Source organism: Liolophura sinensis, chromosome 8 (genome assembly GCF_032854445.1).
Source record: "Liolophura sinensis isolate JHLJ2023 chromosome 8, CUHK_Ljap_v2, whole genome shotgun sequence".
Classification (NCBI taxonomy): Eukaryota; Metazoa; Mollusca; class Polyplacophora; order Chitonida; family Chitonidae; genus Liolophura; species Liolophura sinensis.
In genome coordinates this window covers 46,840,350-46,859,759 of record NC_088302.1, presented here as the reverse complement: position 1 = coordinate 46,859,759, position 19,410 = coordinate 46,840,350, and the positions used below count along the sequence as shown (strand labels likewise).

Sequence of the window (19,410 nt, the reverse complement as noted above, 5' to 3'; positions counted from 1 at the left end):
CCAGAAAAGAAACTGAAAATCGATGCAGTCAGCATTCAGAAAGCTTTACTGGTAAAATTCTCAATGAGGCTTTATTTTAATCCAAACTAAAAACTTTATTGAATGGATTATTGTAGCTAAAGGCTGTTGCTACCGGATTTTATTTACCAATCAGTTGATTATTTTTTGTTTGCAAAATAGAGATAATGGATATTCTGTGATATGAGGTGTGCACCCTGGGTGTTTGTCACCGAATGTACACCAACAAGAAGCGTAAACTGTACACAGAGGAAATTGATGTCTATATGACGTATTCTCGACGAAACACGGCACGGTAGCTGTCATCGTCAAACTCACAGGATTATCCCCCCTTGTTTTAAGTGGTTCTCCAACACCACGAAAGGGCGTGCGGAAGGAAGTCCCCGAAAGACGAAAACAGACAGATAATGGAAGCCGCATCCTATAGGAAGGAATGAGTTGGTTTGGGGACGATATCTGATGAAGGTCAAACATGTCAAAAGGAGGGGGATTCAAGTCTTATTTAAATGTGTTTCAAGCTGACCGTGATAAAGCTGTAAGTATATTTGCTCTCAAATTTAAGCGGCTTATTTATATTTGACACACAAGTTATTTAGGGGCCTACTTTCGGTACATGTCGTTGTACGGTTGTAAGCCCATAGCTGGTTTGGATAAATTTCCGCCCCCTCCCGTCATAAACCACAACACTTATGTTGACTTTGACCTGGTGTATTCGTTTACTTGACCTCTCATTTCTTTACCGATGTCAGTATTGTTTGGTGAACTGAGTGGTTGTGAGTCGAAAGCCAGGGCGGGTAGCAGTGGAACCACATGGGATACAGATGTCCGCTTTCACTTTGACTGATTAAGTGTTTAATCAAAGCACACCGTACCTAATAGGGTGTACACATTGTCAGTCCGATCTTAGTTGCTAGGGGCGTTGTGTGAAGGTGCTGTTTTTAAAACCTGATAGAATATCGGCTGATTGAAGTAGCAATGATGGACGGTTGGCTAAGTGGATGGATTCACTCCGGGACTCATAGCCATACACTTCAGCACGTGACACACGTAAGCTTCATCCATGTGTCCTTCTACTTCACCATACATGGTTTTATACAAGCCAGGGTATATATGTTTTTGTCAAAACAGAATTCAACACAAGTTTCCCAAAATCAAATGTATACATGTATATTTAAAGCATTGTACTGGTACTCGTTTTTAGAATCCATTAAATCTGTTGATACTGGTTGAAACAGTTCATCCACATTCATTACCAGTGTATTTATTTAGGAGTGTTTTTACCTATACAGGTATATGATGCAAACTGTTTACCAGTCAGTTAATGCATAATCAGATCAGTGTTATAAATATGACATATTTTTGTGTGCACATGAATCAGAAGTAAAAATGAAACAATTTTACACATTTAACTTAAGCAGAGTTCTCTAATTGAGGCAGAGTTTAGAGTTTGTTTCATACAGCTGTGTGGTTAAATGTTATCATTCCAGGCCATTATCATTCAGTATAAACAGGTGATGCTGTGATAGGTACATGTATATACATGGACGAGTCTTACATGCCAGTCAGCTTCATTCTGTAATGCATCTGGATGTTTGTAGATGATCAGACATACTATGTCATAGTGGAGTTTTGTTGTTTGATCAAATGGGTGTATGCCATATACTTATATGTGGTATGCCTAAAAAAATTCAACTCACTTTATGAGTTGCATAAGTGATAGTGTACTGTACATATAGTAGACATGTCATGGTGAATGGTAAAGATGTTTTATGGTGTCATACAGCTGAAAGGTATTTCTTATTATTTATGGTGTGCAAGTTTCTACATTTTGAGATAGATTTACTCTTATGTCGGTTTAAACATAAACTTGCTTTTACCTCGGTAATATATATTAAATAACATGCTATAAAACAGTGTTGAGGGTTATAAGGTGTGTTCCGTTTGTTTCAGTGATAAAAGTCAGTGGAGAGAATTCATTTCACTGAGAATATTTAACATGTATGGAAGGCATAACAACTAATTTTGTTCTACATGTAGTCTTAAAATTTGTGAATATTACATGTATGGAATACCTTTAATGGTAATAAGGAATCAGCAGTTACATGTAAATGTTACAGTCCATGTAACTGTTGGCAATGTTTGATGTACTTTCAGCAAGTAAATCTGAAAGTTACATATATGTATAAACCCATTAAAATCCATATATATTAGAGCTGTGCTAAATAGAGTTCAAGGAATAAATCTAGTGCATACATATATTGTTTTATCTAAAACTAACATATTTTTCCAACAAGTACATGGACTTGATGATTTTGGGACAGATAACTTTCATGTGGCCCAGCTGCCTTATATCCACTTTACACACGGTTAAGTGTCCTCTTAAATTGTTTAAATGTTGTTTTTGTTTCTCTGTACTTAAATTCCAAAGACTTTCAAGTCTTATGTGGATATAGACGCTGAAGATGAGGAAGAAGAACCTGTAAGTATTGTGATTGCTTATCTTTTCACTAATCTGAGCAAGTGGTGTCTTATTCTATACCTGCGTGGCCTGTATTCTTACTCTTAAGCCAACATCTTATCCACTGCTTTCATGGCTTTAGCATACATGTATGTTCCTGGTACTTGGTACATGGCTATTATATACATTTTTAACTGTCTTCTCTGGGTTGATGTTAGATGGGATTCTATGATGCATCTTGATCATTAACCTTAGTAGATGAACTTTATTTAGGTTAAGGGTTTATTTCATAACATTCTTCTGAGGAAATGCTGTGAGCATCTGTATTGTTGATCACATCTTTGTTGTAGAACTTTAAAATTAAGGAATAGTTTATCAGGATTTTTTGCTAATCTTATAGTTGTTTTTTGTCTAAGCTTCTATTTATGCCACCTTATGCCACAAATGTAAACAGTCAGTATTTTTGACTTTCACCTGTACAACGTTGTTAAGGGTTATAGGTGACTGAAGCAAACATCTGCACTTCACGACATGACCCTCATGAAATCCATGAATAAATGGTTTCTAAAACACAGTTTCAATGCTTAAGCGGTATTCACCTTCAGCAATGACTCTTTATGTCACTCTACCAGTAAGAACTGTGAATTGTTACATGTATTTCTTTATGATTGGTTACTTTTATTTTTAATTATTCTGATGTGTACTTAGAAATATCTCTCTCTGTGCTTACCTGATGCCTCTATTTACACTCTGCTTGTAGATTTGCAGTCTGCTTTTGTAGTTGGCCTCACAAAAAAATTGTATTCCAAAATAATCAGTTATGATTAATTTCAAATTAGCCTATCACCGATGCGGTCGCACAGGCATGAGTTACACTGTGAAAATGGCGACCACCCCGAGTGGGCCGATAAGACAGGAAATAAGCTCATCCATGTATGGAAACTTAGCCCCTCCTTGCTCAGCATCTCTTGTAAGGCACAGACAAAACATATATGACGTACTGGGTAGTGCAACTAGAGAGAGGGCTATAATTTGAACAGATTAGTAAATTTGTCTATTTTTTCACTAAATGGGGGTATAAAGTGAAAAGTTGGAATAAAAAGAAAAGAAAATTTTCCAAGAAATGTTAAAGTTTGAAAGAAAAGACATGTTAAAGGTATATTAGACATTATATCCATTACATCCATGCATCGTGTACAAGGACCCCACCATCATGAACAGGTCACATGACAGTTATGTTGCCAGGTATTTGCCCGCAGTTGCCACCAGTCGTAGTCGACCTACATGTATGTGTACAGAAACTGAATCTGATCAGATGCCGTCAGTTGCTCAGGATCGTAAGGCTTTGTCAAACTTTTCAACAAAAGCACTACACGTAGGCTGACTGCCGTGAGCCGTAGGCCTACCTAGTTACTTACGATCGCTAGCCCACCTATGCCCTACTTTACATGTATGTGTAACTGAGGTAATATCCATAGGGGGGAAGAGGTCATGTCTTGTGAGGCTGAGTTACACAATACTATGCATTTGATTGCTTGAACATTTACATTAGGTAACATTTAAATATAAAAAATTATTGATATCTACCATACATGTATATGTATTTTATGTAGAGGACACTTCAGTACACTATAGTTCTTAGTGTAGAATTTTCTATATGCTTTCTATACACACATGTTTGTCCTGCCTGGCAACTTACTGTAATGAGTTTATATTTGGTTTCTGCTATCACATTATCAGCCTGTGTACATTACATGTTATGGTACAAGTACATCTAAGCACCTTAGATGCAGTCAATTTGCTTGTGTAAAACTGTATAAATAGATGATATCAAAGTGAACAGTGTGTACAATGGGGAACTTGTAAAACTCCTTCCAGCCTGCATCAGACTGTCTAAAGCTGTGAATTCATTTGCTCTTTCCTTTATTACATCAGTGTGGGAAACTCGTAAAACTCCTTCCAGCCTGCATCAAGACTGTCCAAAGCTATGAATTCATTTGTTCTTTCCTTTATTACATCACTATGGGAAACTCATAAAACTCCTTCCACCCTGTATCAAGACTGTCCAAACTCATGTGTTCTTTCCTTTATTACATCACTATGGGGAACTCATAAAACTTCTTCCAGCCTGCATCAAGACTGTCCAAAGCTGTGAATTCATTTGTTCTTTCTTTTATTACATCACTGTGGGAAACTCATAAAACTCCTTCCAGCCTGTATCAAGACTGTCCAAACTCATGTGTTCTTTCCTTTATTACATCATAATTAGAGGTGTAAGTGTGCTCATAAAACATATGTGCAGTAAACTCGGCAATGTCACAGAAGAAAACAAAGCATTCTATTGTTATTTGGACCACCTGCGTAGCTTTTCCTGCAGTCTCCCATTATCTGTGTATGTGTGTTCATAAAACATATATGAAATACACAGGCACTGCAACGTCACTGAGGAAAACGTTGCATTCTACTGTCATTTGTACACCTTATTTAATGCTATAGTGTATTCCTTAATGCATGTATGGACGCATGTTTATGTACGTGACATTATGATGCTTTCCATGTACATACATAGATTATGTCTTTACATGGATAACATATCAGGAAGTTATACCTGTGTAGATTTGAACTTTCACTGTGAGCAAGGTGGGATGTTAAAGCTTCCTCATGATTCACACTGTCTGAACAAGGATATAAAAGTTACGTGATGTAGCCTCTTAGTCTTCGTCATGTAGATATACCTAAATAAGGGAGGTATGAAATGACAGGATAAACCACATTTATCTAATACTGTACATTAAATGGCCTAAAATTTCACTCAAAAAGTTTAAAAAAAAATGTAATAGGCAGATAAATGTCAAAAATAAGTATTACTTCTAGTGCTGAAACTTACATTTTTTTCATTAGGGTATCATTCCACATTCCATACAAACTTCAAGACACATTTCTCAGATAACTGGAACTGTCAGAATCAGGCCAATGTCCCTTTTTGTCATGGAGAAAATTTTATTTATTTATTTATTTGATTGGTGTTTTATGCCGTACTCAAGAATATTTCACTTATACGATGCCAGCCAGTATTATGGTGGGGGGAAACCGGGCAGAGCCCGGCGAAAACCCACGACCATCCGCAGTTTGATGACAGACCTTTGCACGTACGGCCAGAGAGGAAGCCAGCATGAGCTGGACCTGAACTCATAGCGACCACATGAGTGAGAGGCTCCTGGGTCATTACGCTGCGCTAGTGTGCTAACCAACTGAGCCACGAAGGCCTCATGAAAATTTTAGGTTATTTACATATATTGGACGGTATATCATAACATTATTGGCTACTGTACTGTTTTTACATATGTACATAAGGGTAGATCTGCTACCTCGTTAATGCCTTCAGATTTCAGCTTCTTGCGTGTAAATCTGTCGGGGAAATCTGCATACTACACAGGTGTGAGTCTAAAGTTAAAAGCAGTATTCATTATTTACATCTAAGCTATGGTGGTCTACTGCATACAGTATCGCTATGGTAATAAACATCTTATTCCAGTTTTAATTTGTGGAGTTTTATTATTCAAAATGTACATGTATGGTTGGTGAAAGGTGTTCCTGTTAACACAGTGGGAAGTTTGTAACATTTTTTAATGTGGAGATCCTGTTGGAATGGTGCATACGGTTGTGTGTAAGCTGAATTACATTTATGTTGGTACATTGCAATAATTGAGTTTGTCACGTTAAAAAGATGCTTGCTCATGTATACATAATTTAAGTACATCAGGTATGTGCACTTAACAATAAACGCATTCAGCTTTTAAATGTGTATGTTATATGTAGGGCTCATTTTTATTGCTAGAAATTCATTTACACATATGTAGGTCTGCCAAAATGTTATGAGGCAAATCAATAGACTGGTTACTACTACTTTTCATTTAACATAGCTATTGAGCAGCATTTTTTTGGACATGTGACAAGTTCAGTCTGGTTGAAGCAGCTTAATCATCACCTTTGCATCAAGGATACTTGTGAAAGAACAATTATCTTTGAACATGTTTATAAATTGATATGATGTCATAAGTCAGAATAGAATGTTGATTTTACCAGCTAATCTGGTATAGATGTTCTTGGTTGGATAGAATTAAGATACCAGTATATACTGTGTCTTTCTATCTGGCTGACTAGACGTTTCTTCAGTTTTTCCATCACATTCATTCTTGTCAAAACTAAAGAAATTAAATCAAACTGTGATAAAGTAGGCCTATAAATGAATTTAAAGAATCTTTTTATACATATAGTTTTGTCCCGTAAGTCGATGACACTATATGATCAGAGTTCAAAAGAACTCAAAGGTTATCATGTGACACTGACTGGGGAGGTGTTCATCCGTACTCTAACCTAATCAGCTACATTATCCATAAAATCAGGACAGAATGTACATTCAGCAGGTGCAAGTACTTAACTTCTTTCACTACTGAAAAAAAACTTCAGGTGGAAAAGCATCTCTTAAATTTTAGCTGTGTATCTGTTGTAGATATTCATATAATTTCTTGATTACAAAAGAAAACAAATAGACTCAAAATACTGGTGTACAGTTTCTTTGTTTTCTGTCCATTCATTTTCATTGGATAGACAGGGAGTCAAAGATGTATGTGCAGGCTGCTAATTATTTCAGAGTACAGGTTTTGTTTTATGCCAGCATGGCACACATAAACCAGTTTTATTTGACCTTTAACATGGCAGAAGAGCATGTTTAAAATCTAAGGTTTTCAGTTTTTTTGACAAATCTTGTTTCTCTCTCTTTCTCTTTTTGATGCAAAATCTTAAGAGGAGGTTAACTGTAATTTACTTACTTTTTAAAATGTCGTATTTTTAGTACACACTGTTAAAAATGTGTGCTTTACAGGCATGTTATTCTTTTTTGCTTTCAAACTTTTGTATAGGTAACTTACAGATGTAGCTCAGAAGAACCAAAAGTTTATGAAACATTTTAGGTAGTTTCCTCAATTTCATCTCTGTGTCTGTAGCATCACTGGTTTCAGGATAAAAATAATTTTATGGTAAAATGATATTTTACAATCTTTTTTGTTGCACGTCAAACTTTAAGTTACAGCTTATTGAGAAGAAACTAAGTTGGGACATTAGCAGGAAATCAGTGATATGTTAGTACTTCACATTCAAACTACTGGATGACCCATTTAAATCCAGTGAGGGCTTTCTCCATTCATCCAGTATTCATTTAAACTAATTATAGAACTTGTGAAAGAAACCATCTACAGTCATTGTTGTGAAAGTATGTGTCTGTCATAAATGAACTTGTCATATCTGTTACAAGGAAGCAGTATTGTTTGCATTTTGATAAAACTTCCTTGTTGTCAACAAAACTCGTCTTTTTTGCAAATCTGAATTCTTCTGATTGACAATGTTCCAAGTATCCAGCTTGTCACACTTGGTTAACAGCCTCATGCAAGTAAATTTCTGTTTTTTTTTATTGAGATGTTGGTTTTTAAATACTGTTATTTTATCTAGCAGTTAACATCAGTTATGTTGAAGCAGGTATTGGGCTCAGCTTTCGTTAAATGACATAGAATTTTGCTTGTGACTGTTGCGTATATTTCCTGTTTCCGAGAGCTCTGTTAATTGTAGAAAGGTGATTTGAGGTTTGTTTGGAAGGTTTTCTTAATGGAAAATGAAAGTTTTGGCACCTCAGTAATATTTTATCATGACAGTATCTTGCCTCTAAAAAGTTTACATTTAGGGTTGAAATTCAAGGTCATTAACCAAATCTGATTTAACATAAAGGCACTAGTATTGGTAAAGAGGCTGGCGATTTTTGGGAAAGATACCCACATTCACTAATAATATAAAATATTCTGTATTTATCAAGAATAGAACAAATTATTGTCTTGAAGTACTATACTATTTATAGTGTTAAAATGATTCTAAAGTTTAATAAAGTTATAATGTGACCTGGCCGCTTTACATGCTTAAATTTTACGAACTTAATTGCTGAGTTTGAATTCATAGTTGCTCGTTTATGTGCAAAAAATTGGAGGAGTTAGGTTACATTGACATGTTTAAATTTTGCTGAATTGAGGATGTCTTATCGCTTATTCCTCCGTCATTTTTATTCTGACGAATCTCTTGACATGAAGTAATCATGGTTGATCGTTTGCTGCTTAGCTGCACCCTCAATATTTTCTCTTCAAATAGTAAACTTGAGCGTGGTATTGTTGTGATATGATAATGCTATTGTTTCAGTAAAACTTCTCCTCCTTGTTTTGCCTAATAACATTATAGGGAGAGTCAGAACCATTCTTGAGAATACCTATGTTGTCATTGGGTATCAGATGTTGGTCACAGTATCTTATTTCATCACACAAGTACCTCAGAGAGTAATGAACATAGCAGGTCAGCCTATAACTGTTATACAAGTAACATGTGTGTCAGAGACTGTCTGGAATGAAGTCTGCTTTAATGACTTGACATATAAGATTAACACAGATATTAATAATGCATGTATAGACCATTACATTGAGCTTTAATAGTGTAGCCAGATAAATCAGTATTAGCTGTCTTACCTGAGTGTAAGTTCTGTAGACATCTTAGTATACATGTGTATGTGTGTTACAAATAATATATTTAGGTAAACCCACAGTTCAGCTGTACAATGAAAGGTCTGACTGAGGTGAGACAGTCTATGTCTAAAACATTTTTGTCCACATAATAGTTGGATTTTCACATCTTTCTTCGCTGTAAACTGTAAATTTTGGAGAAATTAGAAGAGCTACTATACAAAGACAGTGAACTTCTTGTGGCTTGCGTACACTTTACTGCTGGTAAGGTAAATTATTCATACCTAAGTGCACAGGTGCACCTTGTTCATGTTAATTATTTTAAAATAATTTTTGCCTCTGGCCTGTATAATTGTTTGGAATTTCATGAAAATGTTAAATGATTTACAACTTAGTATTAACACATATGCATAGATAACAGTGTTCAAGCTTTAAGGCTGAACACTGAACTGTACACCACTTGTCATCTTTTCTTGTATAGGAGGAGGTTATCTCGAATGCCAAGGCTTTCTTTGATGCCAGCGTAATGCCTCCACTACTCCCAGGTATAGTATCAGTGGCGAAGCAAACCAGAGAGTTTGGGGTAATTTAGTTGTTTATGTAAGTAAAGGGATGGAATAGAATTACATATTAGTTTGTTAAGGCTTAGTTCAAAGATCAAGCTGTATAGAAGTGCAGTCCCTCCTCTTTTTGTTGGATGTGGTCTCAAATTGCGATCCGTTTTACCCTACATATAGATACATGTATACACATAAATAACCCAGATACATAATGCTGATCTAAACATGTTGTCCTCCTGGAGCATGTTGATGTTTATTAACACAGAGAACCTGTCCCTGTGTTGTAACATGTACCAAGCAGTGATGACAGTCATGCACTGTATAGGCCTCTACAGGCTTCTGCTACAATACCACGAACATGACAACAGGACATGCTTACACTTATTATAATTAGCTGTACAGTTACATAAGTACAATACCTCTCTTAATATGCTGTATATGTTGACTTCAGGTACAAGTAAAATGTGTGTACAGTGTATGTTTTCAATGTGCTCAAGCTGAGCTCGCCAACAGAATTGTTTAAATTATTTTATCTCATCACTAGCAATTCATTTGCTTTTATGAATTTATCACAGGATCTACTTTTACAATGTAATTTGATAAAACACAAAGTAGAAGCATTGTTAATTAACTGTTACAATAATAATTCAGAACTTATTTTTGCAAGTGTAGATATATTATTTTCTTTACAACATAATGTTCAACTGATTAAATAGGTTTAATATTTCAAAAGTAATACAAATCATTGTGCAAAAATGCTTAAATCTTTTCTTCAGAATTTAAAAGTGCTTGATTTAGACATGTAAAAATGATATGTACAAGGTTGACATTACTGAATTAAGGCTGTCTTTATTACAGGTGAGTGGCTGGTAGCCAAAGGCCACAATGTTCTCAAGTATTCACCATTCACAGAGAAAAAGCAGGGAATTTCAGGGATGCTCTTTGTGACAAACTTTAGGATAACTTTTTTAACGGGAGACAGATCATCATACGACCAGGTGAGTTGGGTTTGGTGACACATGTGCATGCATTCAAAGGAAAGAAAACGTAAAGACAAACTAAGCACCAAAAGAAAACCCATTGAAAAATAAAACTACCTTTTCCTCACTGAATTCACTGAGGAAATACATGATGCATTGTCTGACTTCATGTCTCATTATTGCATGACGCAGGTTTGTAAAAGCTGACAAAAATTGGTGTCTGGATGTTCAACAGTAACAGACAGGCGAAACTTTACATATACCGTAGTGAAGAAAATCGTGACATTTCACCTGTATATAAATAAGTTTACAAGTATGATATGTTTTCTTTACAGCCTGGTCAGATACAGAAAAATCTACTGGTTTCAGAAGACGACATTCCTCTTATCAGCATTGATTCAGCTTTTCAAGGTAGGCAGTTTACAGGCATGTGAGTGATGATTGTCGTAAATGGAAGGGAATTGTTTGAGTCATCTGTTTTAACAAAATGATATTGATCTACCAGTTTCAGTTGCCTCCTCAAGTTTATCCACTACCAGACGGAAGAAACTGGTGCACGGTATGACCATATCTGGACAGACAAAATACCTCGAGTTGCATTGTAAGGTAGGAAACTTAACTGTTATGTCTGTTGAATCCCAGCATCAAACAGGGAAATTCTAGATTCAGCAATCTCATTATTCATGGGGTCATGGTGACACTAAGTAGTTAACGGCACCCATGGGGTTGTTTGCTTAGTATTACTTTTGGTGAAGACCACGTGTCTTCCACAGGTATGACCTGGATGACATTCAAACCTGTTTATCACACATAGGAAGGGTTCTCTTCCCAGAAAGCCAGGTATCCTTCTTTCGTAAAAATAGACTGTGTTATGAGTGAAAATTGATATCGCATGGGGTAAACAATCAAATTATCTACTGCTATAGACTCACAATTGTACATGGGTTTTGGGAGTCTATTCATCACGCGCTTTGCCAGCAACCAGCGGATGATCGTGGGTTTCTCACTAGCTCTGTCCACTTTCCTCCCACCAAGTGAAATATAAGTGAAATATTCTAGAGTACGGTGTAAAACACCAATCAAATAGATAAGTAAATATTCATCACCACATAAATGTAAAAGCTACGGTTTTAACCCTCTTGATGCCAAGTGACTAATACACTAATTATTAAATGTGACTAATATTTTGACGTTAATCTTGAAATGTTAAACATTTCAGGCTCATGCTTTCTTTCATTCTTATCTCTCTTTTTTTTTTCTCTGCAGGACTTTAGGCTTCACAGATTTGGGTTAGTACGTACCCCTGCTGGAGAAGATAAAAAGGTAACATTTAGCATTGCATGACTAATTTAGTTCTTCATATGTCATCTTTAATGCTGGTTAAAAATAAAATGAAAAAAATTCTTATAGCGTCCTGGCAGTCAGACTTATGAGTGGAGGAAACCTCACTGGCCAGTGTAAATCACAACCCTCCCATCATTGTGTGATTTATTACTAGTGCTTACTTACATGTATATCTGTTATGCCCTACATGCAGTATTTGTCAACAAGCCCTGAGGTATCGGCACCAAGGTTTAATTACATGTACATTTAGATTAAAATATTTTCTGCGATCTGTGCCTGCAATAGTTCGGTACAATGGACACACCTGAGCAGGTTTATTTGAAGGATTGTGAAAATAATGTGCCTGATACTTGATAAAAAATTTCAGCACTAAGTTTAATAATAACTTATCACTCTGTGCATTTGACAAATCCTACAACTTCCTCAGTGACTATAATGTTTGTCATCTTTATAAAAGCAAGGCTTTTTCTAAAGAAGACAAGCCTATCAAAACAAGTGTGTGAGTGTGCTTTTCCTCTGGTTGAAATGCACCACTGATGGATCTGATGTATCATACTTTATAATGGTACTTCATTTGTATACAGATGCTTTCATTTTATGTTGTGTTTCTGTCAGATTCTCAATGCTATTACAGCATTTGGATTCCCCAACCGGCCCCAGTTACTCTTTGCTATGGAGTATGGAAGGAATTCTAATTTTAAAAGTGAGTATATGATCTCTGGAAGCAGTTTTGTGAATGTAATTAACATTGGACATCTCTCAGAACTGTGTCATTTTTGTTTAGTCAGTACATTTGCATAAAAATGGTACAAGGTGAAAACATGATGTAGGCAGTTTTACATGTAGGAAAACTATGGTAAAAAAAATCCATTGTCCTTCTTCTATCCTTCTTCTTCCGTCCTTCTTCGTCCTTGATTCAAGTCACGGCAGCCCGCAGATGTTGATGGGTTTCCAGTGCGCTCTGCCTGATTTCCTCCCATCATAGTGCTGGTCGCTGTTGCCTAAGTGAAATATTCTTTAATACGGTGTAACACTCCAATCAGATAGGTAATTAGAATGTCAACGAAAGTTAAATTTTACATTTGGAGTATAGCAGCAGAACACCAGACCATTCCACAGATCATTGTGTTTTACTTACATATTAGCTTAGTTGATTGTTGCTGTTGATGCAAACATTGTCTTTGATATAGAGCTGTTTGTGATATTAACGCTGCCCGTGTTTGTTGTTGTAGACTCTGATGGCAGAAATCACCTGTACATGGCACCATCTGACTGGGAGTGGGAGCTAGACAGACTGGGAGGTATCACAGGCTGGGAAGTCACACAGGTCAACGAACGATTCAACCTCTGTGACTGGTCAGTTCAACCTTTCAATGAAAACCTGTTTACGTTATGATGACCCACCCACACCTGGAGTGGAATATATAACAATGACCCTTTTGATTCCATGTTGTGTCCTATAAATAAGCAGTTGTAGATATCTTGAACTTGGCTAACAGCTGTGAGATGGATTTAATATACATGTACAGTATTGTACCATCATATTTATGTGTTTGTCCATCATTCATAGCAAGATAATAATGCTGTTCAGACAATATATCTGTACTGATGACTAGTAAGAATTTTACACCTATATGAAGAGTTTTGATTTATGTACTATTTTCTGCTATACCATTTGAGGATTGGCTGTTGGCATGCATAATTCTTGAGATATTAAGTCACAAACATGTACTTGATCTTCTGACATTGACATTCTAGTACATATTTCCAGATGTGTGAATTTTCATCCTATTTTTAAATTGTTTTGTCTTTTGATTTGATCATGCTTTAAAACCATACCCCAAAATATTTTGTTATATGACAGTCGCCAGATTTATGGGTTGACAAAATTGGGCAGAGCTTTGAACACCCACCATCCTTGCCCTCACCCACATCCCTTCCTCACCCTCTCCCACCATCCCTCCTCACACTCACACACCACCCCTCCTCGCCCTCTCCCACCACCCCACCTTGCCCTCACCCACCACCCTTCCTCGTCCTCACCCGCCACCCCACCTTGCCCTCACCCACCACCCCGCATTGCCCTCACCCACCACCCCTCATTGCCCTCACCTGCCACCCCTCCTTGCCCTCTCCTGCGACCACTCCTCGCCCTTACCCGCCACTCCTCCTCGCTATCGCCTACCGCCCCTCCTTGCCCTCTCCCACCACCCCTCCTTGCCCTCATTCGCCACCCCTCCTCGCCCTTGCCCGCCACTACTCCTCGCCCTCAACTCCACTACACCTCGCCCTCACCCGTCACCACTTCTCGCCCTCTCCCACCACCACTCCTCGACCTCACCCACCAACCCTCCTCAACCTCACCCACCACCCTCCTCACCCTCTCCCACCACCCCTCCTCACCCTCACCCACCACCCCTCTTCACCCTCACCCACCATCCCTCCTCGCCCTCTCCCACCACCAGTCCTGACCTCACCCACCACCCCTCCTTGCCCTCTCCTGCCATCCTCGCCCTCACCCACCACCCCTCCTCACCCTCACCCACCACCCCTCCTCGCCCTGTCCCACCACCACCCCTCCTCGCCCTCTCCCACCATCCCTCCTCGCCCTCACCCATCACCCCACCTCACACTAACCCACCACCCTTGCCCTCACCCACCACCCCTCCTCACCCTCACCCACCATCCCTCCTTGGCCTCTCCCACCACCCCTCCTTACACTCACCGACCACCCCTCCTCACACTCACACACCACCAATAATTGCCCTCACCCACCACCCCTCCTCAACCGCACCTACCACCTCTCCTCAGCCTCTCCCACCACCCCTCCTCACACTCACCGACTACCCCTCCTTACACTCACCCACCACCCCTCCTCGCCCTCCCCCACCACCCCTCCTCGCCCTCTACCACCACCACTCCTCGCCCTCTCCAAACACTTCCAACCTCGTGACTTAAAGTCTCAACTTGTATTTCTTCTATCGTTATACTTACTATATATACATCTGCATGTTACTATAACGGGATAGAACAAGTCCACCCAGACTTTATTACCACCTTGCAGTCATTTAAACACTTGTTTATAATAAATGTTTATACTAATATCTTCTTTATTATATGTGTGTATACATCTGTATTCTGACTGTAAACAAACAAACACACAAGCAAACTGAACCGTGTTCATTCGTGCTCCCTCAGTCTTCCTGAACTTTTTAGCCTTATAACCATTGTAGAACTGATGTGTATTCTTGAGTACAGCTTAAACCTTTCCTTGTATTTTGCAGTTTACCTGAAAGTTTTACCATGCCGGCAAAATTACCTGTGTCTGTCATGAAGAGTGACACATTACATTTTGTGGATAACAGACCACCAGTAAGTGAAGTCAGTATGAGTGATACGTTTTGTCAGTGATGTCACAAAATCTTCTTTCATTTCAAACAACTTATTTAATACTGGAGTAGCTTGCTTGTTATGCATGAGTAGTGTTTAGACTCGTAAACATTACAAACACTTTTTCTCTAGGTGAAAATTAAGGTGGATAATCTTGGTTTCACATCGCTATCTTGCAACATTGTAAGGATGGACCATAAGGACAAGTACACCATAGAATTTTATTAAGTAACTAAAATAAATCGAAAACTGAAGTGTGAACAAAACACAAAGAAACAAAAACAAAACAAAAATGATATTCAAGGTGCCTGAGATTAATTCTTTGTTAATCATGAGCACTGAGTTTGTTACAGACTAACAGTTGTGCATCTTGGTGTGAGTAGTCCCATGATTTAAATGTTTGCTTGCTTGTTATTTTTGCACTATTGATGTTCTTTGCTAATAACACTCATTTGTTCCCTTTGCAGACATGGTCATACACGTTTGTGAACGGTGCATCGCTGGTGAGGATGTCGTGCTTGAGGAGTGATACCACAATGACAGAAGTAGAGTCTAGGTAACCTTTGTGTTGTACATATACATATGCTTTTCAATGATTTCCCCAAATACCTGTATGATATGAAGTCACAATCAGTCAGTTTGTATATTATTACCACTGTTAGCAAAAGCAGTGAAGAATTTGCAGCTTTGCAATTTCAAATACTTGTAATGAGTGAAGTCAGTCCCGTTTACTCTTTCTCAGTGGCTGTCTCAAAAAAGGTGCTAGACACCAATCAGTCAGTCCGTCAATCATTCAGTTCTTCTTGCTTCACCATTTGAGATCTGGTTTATAATAGAGCTGTGGAGGCAGTCCGGCTGACCCATTCCCGGGGCCGCACACCCACTGTGTTTGATCTGAGTAAGGAATGCCCTACCTTGAGAGATCTGCAGTGGAGTTATGAGAAGTTAAAAGAACTGGTCGTCATAGGTAGGTTCAAGACATTATAGTATGTGCACTTTGTACCTCAAACAGTTGGTTGTGTAGTGCTCATATTAAGGAAGTGAGGTGGGTTTTCATTTTACATGCATTTACGAGGAAAAAAAGAAATCAGATAGTATTGCAGACCTTATGCCATGGTTGAAGCTAAATTCACTTTATGCTGTGATTGTTTTCTAAACCTGTCCTCAGATTTATGGCTTTAAAATCCTAGAATGTTTGTTTGCTTTGAATAGTTTTATATTTTACCAATCAAACTTAATGCTTATAAGCTTCTTATTTTAAATCTTATTTTAAAAAGTTAAAGATACATTTATCATTTATTTCAAATGTTCTTTGATTTTAAAATGCAATAAATTATCCTGCAGATTCTGAAAAAGACTTCTGGAGCACAGACCTGACCTGGTTTAGCTCCCTTGAGAACACCAAGTGGTTACAGAGCGTCCAGTCCTGTCTGCTGTTAGCTGTCAGTGCAACAAAAGAAATGGAGGAAAATGAGAGAACTGTGATATTGAAGGGTAATGCAACTGGAGTTAATCTCTCCATCACTGATAATAACAAGAGTCTCTCTTTTTTAATCTCTCATGCACATTTTACTGTAACCTGCATAACCTTTGAAGGAGAAGAAAACATAAAAATGATGCCGAAATCAGATGAAAGAGCAGGAAAACTTGTTTGCGAATATGGTCTTTAATATTTTTTTAGATTTTTTCTTTCAGGATTAAAGGGTATTGGAAAATATTTCTGTATGGTGGGTATTTTGAACAACCTTTTGGTATTTATTGTCTTTGAATAACAATTTTCAATATAAGGATGTGATAAATGTCTAATAAATTTATTGTTCATAGCCAGACACCTGCATTTAATCTGAATTATGGTAATATTTGTGAATATATTAAAAATGTAAATATGATAAAAATTCAGGTTGAACACATTTTTGAGCTGAAAAGGCCAAATTCTAGTGCAAATACATATATACCATGTATTTAACATGTGTTACATCCTCATTTAATACACTGTTACGCAAAGACGATATATACCAAGAGGTGGTTCTAAATACCCACCATGAAAACATTATTTTCAAGTTTCTTTTCTCCTTAAAACAAAGTTGAAAAATATTTTAAACTATAATTACAACTAACTTTTCACCCTTTTTCATTTGAACTTTATGTAATTTTTATATTTTCTTGGAATCTGGCCTATTGGTTATAAGATGATCACAATGCAGTATTTCTAGATTATAATTTTCAGAGTAATGCTGACTTCTTCCGTCAATGGTATGGCCCATCATCATGGAGTGATTACATTTTCAGTTTTTCAAACTCATAATTTATTCTAATTCTATCCACCATTCCCGACTCCTACCACTTTCCACACACACAAATGCAAATTTTAGATCAAAGTGTATTTTCATTTTGAAATATTAACCAGAAACTTTGGATTTTGCTCAGCAGTTAAATTGCAGTGTGCAGGAATTCCCACTGTGCAGATGAGATCAGAGCAGTTAGGAACTGCTTCGTGTAGTACACCTCAGACACAACTTGACCTTGACAATGACTCTTGCTGTCCCTACACCTCACCTTGACGATGACTCTTATTGTCCCTACACCTTACACACAACTTGACCCTGACCTTGATGACTCGTGTTGTCCCTACATTTCAGACACAACTTGACCTGGACTATGACTTGTTGTTCCGACAAGCCAGACACAGCTTGACCTTGACGGTGACTCTTGTTGTTTCAGAGGCGGGTGGTCGAGACTTCAGCTGTGTGGTGTCCTCCCTGGTACAGCTGATGTTAGACCCTAATTCTCGTACCCTGGAGGGCTTCCAGCTCCTCATACAAAAGGAGTGGGTGGCGATGGCTCATCCCTTCCAGCAGCGCTGTGGGCTCATAAGATCAGCTGATAGCCTGGAGGTGAGAAACATGGAGTAACAGTGCAGGGCTGCACCTCATTAAATAGTTTATGGTATCTTATTGATATGGTGTTCAGCAAATGCATCTGGCACTCTGTTTTCACTTCTTTTCCAAGCCCTAGAAATAAGTAATTCCTATAATATTTATTGCAAATTTTTTTTTTTTTCTTGTTATTTCATTTTGGGCTGTGTTTGTGACGGACCATATTTTGGAAAACAAAATGGTGCAAAAGTGCTGATAAAGACAATGATCCAGAAATCCAGATAATTTGTCAACAGAAAACATTCAGAACCATTTGCAGTATTGCATCACTAAGTGTGCGAGGTACATGTACTCAAGACAGTTCCATGTAAGCCTGACTCTCTTTGTGTGACTAGAATCGTTTTGTGAACACATAGCAAAACTTCAATCAAACCACTATGTAATCATGGTTGCCCTGTTGTGTTGTAGTCTCCAGTGTTCCTCCTTTTCCTGGACTGTGTCTGGCAGATGCTGCAGCAATTCCCATCCTCATTCGCCTTCACAGAGACATATCTGACCACTGTCTGGGACAGCATCTACATGGGACTGTTTGAAACCTTCCTCTTTAACAGCCCCCATCAACAGAAGAGCCTTCTTGTGGGCATGACCAAGACTACTGTTCCACCCATATACCTGCCCTCTGTATGGAAGTGGGACTTCCAATTTGGCAAAGAATACAGGTCTTTCTTCAACAACCCCCTGTACCTGAACAAAGCCGATGTTTACTCCCAACTGAAACAGTACCAAGCCTCGGTTTGGAAAAGGTGGTGGCAAAGTAATAGTAAATGGAGACGGACACTCAAGTGGGGCAAATCTAAGCCAGATTTACTCTCGTAAGTTGCACAAACTGTATGAAAATGTGCCAAATTTGCATTATAAACATGTAGTCTTGAAACCTGACTGTTCAACACCTCTGATTCGCCTGTGGTCACAGTGCTATCTGCGCTGGCTTGAGCCAGCAGAGATAATTGGAGGTGGGTCTCCAGCACGTTACATGCAGCAGTGTCTGCTGGTGGAAGAAATTCTGTGTCTACAGCACAAGATGCAGACACTGCTGAAGGACAAGGAAAAGCGTGGTCGACTAACCCGACCCCGAAGTGACCTCATCTTCAGTTTTGATCATGTTGACAATGCTAACACAGCTTCGCTTCTCAACTCCAGTGTGATGACCTCCTCATTCCCATTCAGTCC

The 19,410-nt window shown here is 38.1% G+C and overlaps 1 protein-coding gene across 4 annotated transcripts; it reads left to right on the top strand.

The window, feature by feature from the left end:
• The first annotated feature begins 415 nt into the window (after positions 1–415).
• On the top strand, positions 416–19,181 carry LOC135472932 (myotubularin-related protein 10-B-like). 4 transcript variants are annotated; one of them, XM_064752666.1, is made up of 15 exons: positions 433–553; positions 2,447–2,497; positions 9,512–9,575; positions 10,449–10,588; positions 10,906–10,981; positions 11,076–11,176; positions 11,837–11,893; positions 12,530–12,617; positions 13,147–13,270; positions 15,199–15,286; positions 15,772–15,860; positions 16,141–16,271; positions 16,649–16,798; positions 18,026–18,198; positions 18,649–19,181. In XM_064752666.1, the coding sequence occupies exons 1-15, from the start codon at positions 491–493 to the stop codon at positions 19,054–19,056; spliced, it is 1,803 nt and encodes a 600-aa protein (XP_064608736.1). In that variant the 5' UTR covers positions 433–490; the 3' UTR covers positions 19,057–19,181. The 4 variants fall into 4 exon arrangements, with proteins under 4 accessions (XP_064608737.1, XP_064608736.1, XP_064608735.1 ...); XM_064752665.1 differs by lacking the exon at positions 433–553 and adding an exon at positions 786–1,065; XM_064752667.1 differs by lacking the exon at positions 2,447–2,497 and having other exon boundaries at positions 416–553.
• Positions 19,182–19,410: the final 229 nt, after the last annotated feature.